The sequence below is a fragment of the Daucus carota genome, chromosome 1, assembly GCF_001625215.2.
Source record: "Daucus carota subsp. sativus chromosome 1, DH1 v3.0, whole genome shotgun sequence".
Classification (NCBI taxonomy): domain Eukaryota; kingdom Viridiplantae; phylum Streptophyta; class Magnoliopsida; order Apiales; family Apiaceae; genus Daucus; species Daucus carota.
Window position 1 is genome coordinate 55,016,801 of NC_030381.2, and position 11,117 is coordinate 55,027,917.

An 11,117-nucleotide genomic window follows, 5' to 3' on the forward strand; every position below is an offset into this window, starting at 1 on the left:
TTGTCATGATAAGCAACACAAAACCATCTTCACACAAAAAAAAAGGGGTAGCAAATTACACGCTACCAACTGCAGGAAGCACTAGTTTAACTTCATATGAAACAGAAGACACTTGCCATCCATCAAAAGTGACAACAATAACAGACCAAAGAAGGTAGCTACAAGAACAGAGTTGCCGCAAATCATTATCTAGCTGAATTGCACAAACATACCAGAATAGTTGGTCTTTTCTTAGTTATCATCTATTCATCTAGCCAGCAATCCAGTTAATTTGTTAGAATACTGCGAGTCAAACCAGAAACTCTTTTATAATACTTGACGGCATAGCCATCCTTATAAAGATAGTACATGACAGCAGAGCCATCTTTATAAAGACAGAATAACCATCATCAACACATTAAACAATAATGAAATCTTTTTTTTTAGGTAGACTAATGAAATCTGAAACTACTAAGCAGGAACCCAACTAAGAAGCAAAAGAACAGGAAAAATAGAGGAGCTAAGACTCTCAACTCTTTTCCATATATTTTTGTGTGTGTTTATTTCCACACAAGCATCACCTCCTGATGGTGTGAATGCACTAGTATGCATTGGAGACCGTGACTTTAATTAATCCTAATATCTTCTAAAAAGTTGATTCAAATCTCTATTTTAGTGCTGACAAAAATATAATAGTAACTATTTTAGTACTAAAGATATAACAGTAACTATTTTAGTACTAAAAAATATATAACAGGGATTCAGTTCAGACTCATTTCCTATAATAAATTTTTATAATATACTAATGGGGTGTTTGGTTCATAGGTAATGAACCCGGTTAACGGGAGTTGGAACCTCAATCCCCCGAGCATAAGTGTTTGGATTAGTTATTTGGTAGTATCAAATGGGAACCCCAATCCTTTTAGGTGGTTAAATCATACCCTTCCCACCGCTTGGGTTTCATACCATTCCCGTTACCCCCCTATTCCCATACCCTTCCATCACCGATTCCCTTTCCCATCCTTATAACCATACCTTACATTTCAATCACTGATTCTCATTCCCACCCTTAATCCAAACGCTCCTAAATTATTGTCATTTAAAGCAACCTAACAATTATATATTATTGGTCTGGAAACTTGTGTTACTCTTATACATCTGCATCCCTGTACTGATCTGCATCCCTGTACTGATAGCAATGGGGGTCATATAAGATCAACCAGATCAAAGTTTTTTTTAAAGAAACGAGCACAACAATGAAAACTATAATGTGCACATACAGATTTATAGCGAGCACCATAAAACTAAGATCCTCTTGGACAACAACTTCATAGCAAATATTATAAGAATACCTCATTACAGAACAGAACTTGGTAGTTAGTACCACTTGGACAACTTCGAAACCTGTTTGATCAGTTTTATAACTGAGAGAAGTAGGACACATATCCTCAAAAAAAAACTTCAATAATCTGTTGGAGTTCCTATGCCTGAGTGCAACACAAGACATCATTATGCAAGTCTATGAGTTCGCAAAAATATTATTACCAACATAGTTGACTGGATTGAATCCAGTAATACGGATGTAAAATTGACAACACAGTGCAAATTGACATTGCAAATAGAACTGACTACAAAACCAGACCAAAGAAGACTACAAGAACAGAGTTGCTGCAATCAATATCTAGCACATCGATACCAGAATCAGCAGTGTCTTCTTAATTATCATCTTCGCCAGCATTCCAGCTAATTTGTTTGAATCCTGCAAGTGAAACTAGGCTCTCTGTATACTTGCAAATATCATAACAGTAACAACAGTCAGCCATCTCATCTGAAAGGGGGACAATCTTGGCAACTTTCTTATCGACATCACATGAAATCCACATGTAACTATCACTTCGTACTGATAATAAGAGATTCCCATTGCTGAAATAGCCATTACGGAGTAGTGCTGGTCTATCGAATTTAAGACTAAACATTAGCGTCCATGATGCCTCGTCTCCACCACCTCGAAGGCATGCCTCATCATCCAACTTCCACAATTCAACCTTCTTGTTCCATCTCCAATCAGACAATTCATAATCCAATGCATTAGCCCACAGTACAATAACACCAATAGACTTATTAAACTCGATTATACGAGTATTAGCTTCAGCTTCATAAGACCCATCGCTGTCATAGTCGAAACCATATTCATCATCATAATCATCTTCGTCGTCGTCATCATCATCATCGTCGTCACCATCATCACGACCACCATCAACAGGAAGCTTAATAGCACAATTCATCACCTCCCTGTTCAAATCAAACACCACCATCATACCAATCATCCCCCAATCCCCCGCACCACATAAAAATCCATTAACACATACATGGAACGTACAGCAAAAACGATCAATAAGGGCTGTTGGAATCGGAGAAGCCACTTTTCGCCATACATTACTATTAGCCGAATACACCTCCACCGAAAGACAAGGATTTCTAGCAACAAAAACAACCTTATAATCCCGATCCACCGGATCATAACCGAACCCCAAATCATACAATTCACCAACCGGAAGTGGCGGAAGAATTTTAGTTTGTCTAACTGCGGGATTCCAAAGAAACACAGGGTCACAAAACTCTTGAACATCAGGGTGAAAATCATAATTAGCAACACATACAATGCCATTAGCAGAACCAACAAGTCTAAAATAACGCTCAGATCTTATAGGCTCATTTCGAGGACACGGATACTTAACATCACGCATTATTTCACAAGAGTCTATGTTAAAGAGTGAGAATTTCTGTCTAAGACCACCACGGAGATCGAGATAACGGGTGATGATAAGGGTTTCATCGGTTCCGGTGGAGATTGCGTGACGGAGCTGAGCTTCGGCAAAAGCAGGGTCTTTGATTAGCGATAACCACGTCTTGGAGACTAATTGGTATTGAACTAAGGGTTTCACTGGCAGGCGTTTCAGAATCTCGGTGAGTAGATCGCTTGAAAGCGTCGGATTGGGCCTCACAGGCGCCATTGTTGAGTCGCTGAGACAACTCGGTGGTGATGATGGGGAGAGAACTGAAGGTCTAACAAGGGTTTCGATTGAAGATGAAAGAGAGGGGAAATGCGGTGTACTCAATCGAGATTTTACGCGTTTTCTTATCTGTGAAAATATTCTCAGAATTTTAATAATATATAATTAAGATTTTGTAAAACGTAAAATTTCATAATATACAAATTATGATAGCTTTTTTTGTATTATGCTTAAATTTTAAGTGTTCTACATTAGTTTTATGATTTTTTGTTTAAAATTTACTAGACTCCGTAAAAAATTATGATCACATATGATTCACTAATATTTACTAATATTAATACGTTAAAATTTCACTTAAAATACATATTTTCTATTTGTTTCATTTCATTCAATTCGAGATATAAATCAAGAGGATTCGATGCGGATTCTAAAAGATCTTCGAGATATTTTTGGATCATAAGTAATATTATAAAGTTTTGAGATATTCTATTAAGATTTTAACTTATATTTAGGAAAGGGGGAATATTACATTTAAGTTCGATGAAATACTTTAGAATCTGATGTTATTAACATTATCGAAATTATTTTATTTTATAAAATATTGACTTTATTGAATTTGTAAGTATATTTTATGCAAAAATCTCTCCAATATTTACGATATTATGCCAAAATTGTATATATATATATATATGATAGAAGTCATATCAATTTATGATATTTGCGGTTACAGAAAATAATGACGGTTTTTTGCTGGAAAGTAGAGGAAAAATTATCTGATAAATCTAAAAACGCCTTTTAAATCAAAAACGGTTTCATAAGTAGTAAGTACCACATGCTTTTAAAAAAGCCTTTTAAATCAAAAACAGTTTTATAAGAAGCAAGTACCACATGCTTTTGAGAATAACAGTTTTTGTGCGAACCTCATCAAAAATATTATTTATTTTTTTCTAATTATAACTTAACATATGTAAATATCAAAAAAAAATTATTAAACAATTACTATCTAATTTTTACAACAACACAGAGCCAATACAAACAACTCTTTCTAACAGCCCATACAAACAGACCCCTTAGTCTTTTGTATTCTAAGTTAGAATAGATCCATGTCAATTCTTTAATAAGTCTTTCCTATTATTTTTTTATTTATTTTTTACAAATTTAGCATTTTTTCGAATCGTCAATTAAATTTCTTAACTATCAAAACACATGTATTATCCATCTGACAAATTTTTTAATTTGATTCATATGTCTAAATTTTTTCTCAAACCTCCCTCTCGAACACGAGGGGATGGTTGCTGAGAGGATGGTTGCTAAGTACTCATTTTAGTGCCAAAGGTTGCAATATTGTAAAGCCCTATTGTACTTCAGTATGTCATTGATAACACAGGGACTTCGAATCGAATTGTAGATCGCCCAGGCATTTCATAAAATTTAGTAAACGGACCTCTTTTTTTAGGCTAGGTCCCGAGAAATTTCATCAGACATCTGCTCTGTTTTCACTGCATGACGCTCCTATCTCAGATTATAATGGAAGTTCTGAATACCCTGATTATGCACCAAAAAGTGATATAACCAACATAGTCAGTACTTCAGATACTCAATTCTTAAACACAACGTACTGAACATTCAACTAAGCAGCTAGCAGCGATTAGCCAAATAGCCAATCACCCATCATACATCAAGCAACAAAAATAATTGCAGAAAATTGAACACAGCAAGATCAATAAGAAGACGAATTACATGACAGATATTTCTCCATATGCAAGATTTAGTTATATGGACTATATAAGTTTGCTTTTAGTTGCTCAAATAATCATATTTATCATGTCAAAATCAGAAAAGTTAGCAGTTCTGATTGTACAGGCCCAAGGGAGTAGCCTCAGTGCTATAAACAAGCTTCTTCAGTGCTGATAATATAAACATTACAATTTTAAAGTTGTTGATATAAAAAAGAAAATTATTGTGGCATTCAACAATACAGAAGAAGGTGACAGCGTATACAGACTTTTAGCTCTCAAAATTAAAGTAAATGCAGTGATGTACCCTTCAAATAAGACACTGTCAATAAGCTAGCACCAAAATTCCAGACTCAGCGCTGCTTTCCCAATCATCATCTAGACTCAGGAGCATTCCAATTGACTTGTTCAAATCCGGCAATTAAAACTAGGCTCTCTGTATACTTATAAACATGCCTGGTGTAAAGATGTTTAGCCATACCAGTTGAAAGTGGGAGAATCTTGGCCTCTTTCTTGTCAACATTACACGAAATCCACACATAAGCATCGTCGAGTATTATCACGATATCCCCATTGCTGGAGTAGCCATGAATAAAATCCAACGGCATACCTAAATCAATACTAAACATTAACGTCCATGATGCCTCAACTCCACCGCCACGGAGGCATGCTTCGTCATCCAATGTCCACAAGTTAATCTTCTTATCATCATTCAATCCATCATCCCACACTATAATAACAGCAATAGACTTGTTAAACTCAATAATACGAACATCATTAGACTCGATAACACGAGGATCATAAAACTCAATAACACCAGGTTCTTCATCATCATCATCCTCATCTTCCGCAACATCATAAACATCATCATTATTTTCATCATTATCACCACCAGCATCATAACCATAAGCATCATCATCATTCTCATCATTATCATCACCATAAATAACAGGCAGCTTAATAGCACAATTCAGCACCTCCTTGTTCAAATCAAAAACCATCATCCCATGCTCCCCAACACCACACAAAAAACCATTAACACACACATCAAAATCCGCATTCCTAGGAACATCAACCGGATCACTCACCTTACTCCAAACATTCGTATTACACGAATACACCTCCGCAAAAGAAGGCGGAGCCCCAACCCTAACAACCTTATAATCCCGATCCACCGGATCATAACCAAACCCCAAAGCATCATTCCGAACATCACGAAAAGTCGGAATAACTTTCGAGTGTCTCGTAGCAGGATTCCAGAGATATAGACGAGTTGTGAGATCAACGAAGTCAACAGCAACACAAACAATGCCATTAGCAGAACCGACAAGCGAAGAAGTAGGCACGTATGAGAACTCATCGCGAGAGTAGGGGAAGTTAAGATCAACAAGAGCTGTACGAGAATCGGTATCGAGGAGTAGAAATCGGTTCTCCTCGTAGCGCTTGAAGCGGCTGAGGATGAGAGTTTGATTTGTTTCGAGTGTGTGAAGGAGCTGAGATTTGAGGAAAGCAGGGTGGTTGATTAGGGATAGCCAGGTTTTCGAGACGGATTTGAAACGGAGGAGCGATTTTACGGGAACGCGTGCGAGAATTTCGGTGATTAGGTCATCGGAAAGTGTCGGATTAGGTCTAATCGGCGGCATGGTGTTTGAGTTTAGGGGTGAGATGAAACGACGTCGGATTGAGGCTGGAGGATTGGGGATGGTTTGAGGTGAGTCAACTCGATCGGAGAAATGGTTGGCTAAGTGTATGAAACGACGTCGTTTAGAGGGGGCTAGTTTCTCTCTGTTACGCGGTTTTGGTGACTGTTCCTGATTTTGGGTTCCCTTTTTGAAATATTTTTCGGCTTTTACAGTTTACTCGTTTCTTTGTTGTCCTAAATTTTCAGATGGGTACATGTTTTTACAAAATCTAATTTCATAAATTATTTTTAAAAAAAATTTAAATCGTCCTTTATAGAATATTAATATTAGTTAACATTTTAATTGTTTCAAAAAAAAAAGTTAACATTTTAATTAGGAACGTTGAAATCAGAAAGTCAGGTTTGAAATTTAAACTTAATATCATACAATGATGATGCCTCATTGATTTACTAAAAAAATTGCCTCATTGATTAAATATATTTCTAACTAATCCAACACGAACGGCTCAAGGCTCATAAATTAATCAGAAAATATATAATAAATGAATATTTTGAATGTCATACAATTCAAATTTTCCAATTTTAAAATCTTTATATGTAATTTGTTGAATATTTTTTGTTCCTGTTTTTCATGCTTGATGCTTGTTAATCAATGTCATTATAAATGTAATATACAACTTTTAATAAGTAGAATATTTGAATTATTATTATATTTTGTTATATAGGATACAATTTATCATTAATGATTTACTTTTTATCGTATACATATAATATTCTTAGGTAATAACATATGTTATTAGTGGAATATATTATCTCGAATTTTTGCAATAGTTATTTTTATCGACTAACATGTGATTATCTGTTTAATGTTAAATTTTATAAAATTTAGTTAGAGATAATTCACATCCTTTCACGTTTTAAATTTTAAGAAAAATTCATAATTTGAATATACTAATATATTCAAGATTCGAATATAAATTTCCCTAAAAAAGGGTTCAAAAATAAAAAAAGTGATAATGTACGTCAGGATAGCACAACTAATATATTATTAATTCTTCGTAATATAAAAACATTAATAGCACAACTAATATATTATCAATTTATCGCTATTAGAAAGCAAAACAGCAGTAGTCTAGCCTAGTGGTAAGTCATTACTGGTAAGGCAATCCCAACATGACAAAAGTCATGAGTTCAAATCAAAGAAAATAATAAATTTTAAAACGAAAAAAATAGTAATACTTCAACTTAATATTAACTCTCACCGACAAGGAAATATAAACACTAGAATGGTGTTCATTTCTATTTATTTGATGATTTGTGATATTTTTTTTTATTTCAATAAAAGATTTATTGAATCCAATAGATTATCACACTATCTACATCACAATAGAGATAAACAGTTTTTTTAACAATAAAAATGTGAAAATTATTTGAAGACTTAATTTAACGACACATATTATTGAGTTACCTTTTTATATTTATAATTTATTGGATATAAAAATTATTATTTTTTAGATTATATTATATTTTTGACAAAAGAAGCTACCAAAATATTTGGTTTTGAAAAGTGAGGCGCCTATATTGGGGCCGTTTGGGTGAGCATAAAATAAGTGCTTTTTGTTTAAAATAAAAAAGTGGAGTAGAAGTCGGAAGCAAGTTAAGACTAAGTGATTAAACTGTTTGACAAATAAGCAGCTGAAACAAAAGCTAGTAATCCTAACTTTTTTTAAGTGCTTCTTAACTTTTTACACAAACAGTACAAAATAAGTGTTTATAAGCTAACTTTTTTTAAGTGCTTCTTAACTTCTTACACAAACAGTACAAAATAAGTGTTTATAACTTATAAATTCAGAAGTTGGCTTATAATAGTTAGTCAAACACCACCATTGTAAAAAGGAGGAAAAGGCCCCGATAGTTCAAGTTACTGGATGAAAGACTTTGGTAAATTAACATATGAATGAATGTAGAAGTGCCTTTGTATTTGTAAGAAGGTTGGTCGTTGAGCTTAGTCTTTCTCTCAAGTAAAGAGAACTTACACCCTCGGCTCCGTGGACAACTTTTTGCAGTTCAAAACTCTGCAAAGATGCTTTATTAATTATTTATTTTCTTTTATTTATATAGTTAGATTTTTGATAAAATTGTATATGGCTTGAAAAAAAAAATTATGTTTTCTTATTTCTTTTTTGGTTGTTATATATCAAGTATCAAGTATAATTATAAAATGATTTAAAGAAAAAACACTTTCACATGTATAAATTATATTCATGCATGGATTAAAGAAAAGACAACAAAATCGAACACAACTTGAATACAACATATTTCATTTATCAACCAAAAACAACAATATCTCTTATCAAGTTCTACATCAAACACAATACAACATATTTCATTTATCAACCAAAAACAACATCTCTTATCAAGTTCTACTTCAAACATAACATTCAGTTAAAATTAACCTATACTCACTCATTATCCACATCCTCATTTTTGTACCCAAGTACCGTATAATGTAGCAATAGAAACATTCTGCTCCGTTGCTATTATGACATATTTAAAGTATTCTGCATTAATGCTATAAATTTTATCTGAAATTTGCTATTACTCTGTATAAAATCTAAATCACATATAATATATTAAAATTTATAAATTGTAAATATGTTAAATTTTACCTAAACACGTCTTTTTATATTTGTTGCCTTTAGTTCGATTCAAAATATAAACAAAGAGTATTCAATACAGATTCTGAAAGAATTGGAGTTAGTGACTACTGTGTGCCCTTGGGCACACCATTGAAAATTCTTTATAAATTTTCAGATATTCTATCAAGATTTTAAATTATATTTAAGAATGTGAGAATATTATATTTCAATTTTAATAAATACACTAAAATCTGATGTTATTAATACTAGCAATTTTTTTTTCATTTTATAAATTGGTGATTTCAATAATTATATACAATCTTGTATATATGTTTGTCAAAACAGAACAAGGTCTCAGATTCCAGAACCCGACTCTTTCTCCTCCAAATTCTGAAAAAACTAAGCTACTTTCAAACCCCATCAAATGATGAAACTGAGGGTAAACCGGTTAACTTGAAATCTACAATTTGTATCAAGATGTAAGTTCTCATGAAGCTACCAGTAAAAGCTAAGAACAAGTTAAGGCAGAAAACTTAAAACTTCCAACCTATATTTGTTCAAGGTTGCATAATTAGTAAAGAAAAACGGATGTTTCATGAAATGAGCAAACAGTGAAAGATTCATCTCATCCTCAAAAATTTGTCTCACAAGGATTTGACTATCTTTGTGCCGTGGGTCAGTGCAATTTGTGTGTTTGTTAATATCTTGACTACGAAACGTATATTAGTTCCTCTAACGAACATCCATGTCTTTTCTACACTATGCTCCCAAGTCGGAGAACAACCATTTGTACAACACAAAGTATGAGTTGATGTACCAATAAATTGTCATGATAAGCAACACAAAACCATCTGCACAAAAAGGAAAGGAAAAAAAAAAAAGATAGCAAAATTACACTACCAACTGCAGGAAGCACTAATTTAACTTTATATAAGCTGAGGACACTTGCCATCCATCAAAAGTGACTACAATAACAGACCAAAGAAGGTAGCTACAGCCTACAAGAACAGAGTTGCCGCAGTCATTATCTAGCTGAATTGCACAAACAAACCAGAATAGTTGGTCTTTTCCTAGTTATCATCTATTCATCTAGCCAGCAATCCAGTTAATTTGTTAGAATACTACGAGTTAAACCAGAAACTCTTTTATAATACTTGACGGCATAGCCATCCTTATAAAGATAGTACATGACAGCAGAGCCATCTTTATAAAGACAGAATAACCATCATCAACACATTAAACAATAATGAAATCTTTTTTTTAGGTAGACTAATGAAATCTGAAACTACTAAGCAGGAACCCAACTAAGAAGCAAAAGAACAGGAAAAATAGAGGAGCTAAGACTCTTAACTCTTTTCCATATATTTTTGTGTGTATTTATTTCCACACAAGCATCACCTCCTAATGGTGTGAATGCACTAGTATGCATTGGAGACCGTGACTTTAATTAATCCTAATATCTTCTAAAAAGTTGATTCAAATCTCTATTTTAGTGCTGACAAAAATATAACAGTAACTATTTTAGTACTCAAGATATAATAGTAACTATTTTAGTACTAACAAATATATAACAGGGATTCAGTTCAGACTCATTTCCTATAATAAATTTTTATAATATACTAATGGGGTATTTGGTTTATGGTCAATGAACCCGGTTAACGGTCAATGAACCCGGTTAACGGGAGTCGGAACCTCAATCCCCCGTGCATAAGTGTTTGGATTAGTTATTTGGTAGTATCAAATGGGAACCCCAATCCTTTTAGGTGGTTAAATCATACCCTTCCCACCGCTTGGGTTTCATACCATTCCCGTTACCCCCTATTCCCATACCCTTCCATCACCGATTCCCTTTCCCATCCTTATAACCATACACTACATTTCCATCACCGATTCTCATTCTCACCCTTAATCTAAACGCTCCTAAATTATTGACATTTAAAGCAACCTAACAATTATATACTATTGGGCTGGAAACTTGTGTTACTCTTATACATTTGCGTCCCTGTACTGATAGCAATGGGGGTCATATAAGATCAACCAGATCAAAGTTTTTTTTAAAGAAACGAACACAACAATGAAAACTATAATGTGCACATACAGATTTATA

At 33.6% G+C, this 11,117-nt stretch overlaps 1 protein-coding gene across 3 annotated transcripts; it reads right to left on the reverse strand.

Moving 5' to 3' along the window:
* Positions 1 to 1,424: 1,424 nt before the first annotated feature.
* On the reverse strand, positions 1,425 to 6,523 carry LOC108204569 (putative F-box protein At1g32420). 3 transcript variants are annotated; one of them, XM_064086152.1, is made up of 3 exons: positions 5,037 to 6,523; positions 4,438 to 4,538; positions 2,137 to 2,271 (listed from the first exon to the last, which is right to left on the reverse strand). In XM_064086152.1, exon 1 carries the CDS (start codon positions 6,370 to 6,372, stop codon positions 5,104 to 5,106), a length of 1,269 nt encoding a protein of 422 aa, XP_063942222.1. In that variant the 5' UTR covers positions 6,373 to 6,523; the 3' UTR covers positions 2,137 to 2,271; positions 4,438 to 4,538; positions 5,037 to 5,103. The 3 variants fall into 3 exon arrangements, with proteins under 3 accessions (XP_017229569.2, XP_063942222.1, XP_063942221.1); XM_064086151.1 differs by lacking the exon at positions 2,137 to 2,271 and adding an exon at positions 2,425 to 2,563; XM_017374080.2 differs by lacking the exon at positions 5,037 to 6,523 and having other exon boundaries at positions 1,425 to 3,122; positions 4,438 to 4,534.
* Positions 6,524 to 11,117: the final 4,594 nt, after the last annotated feature.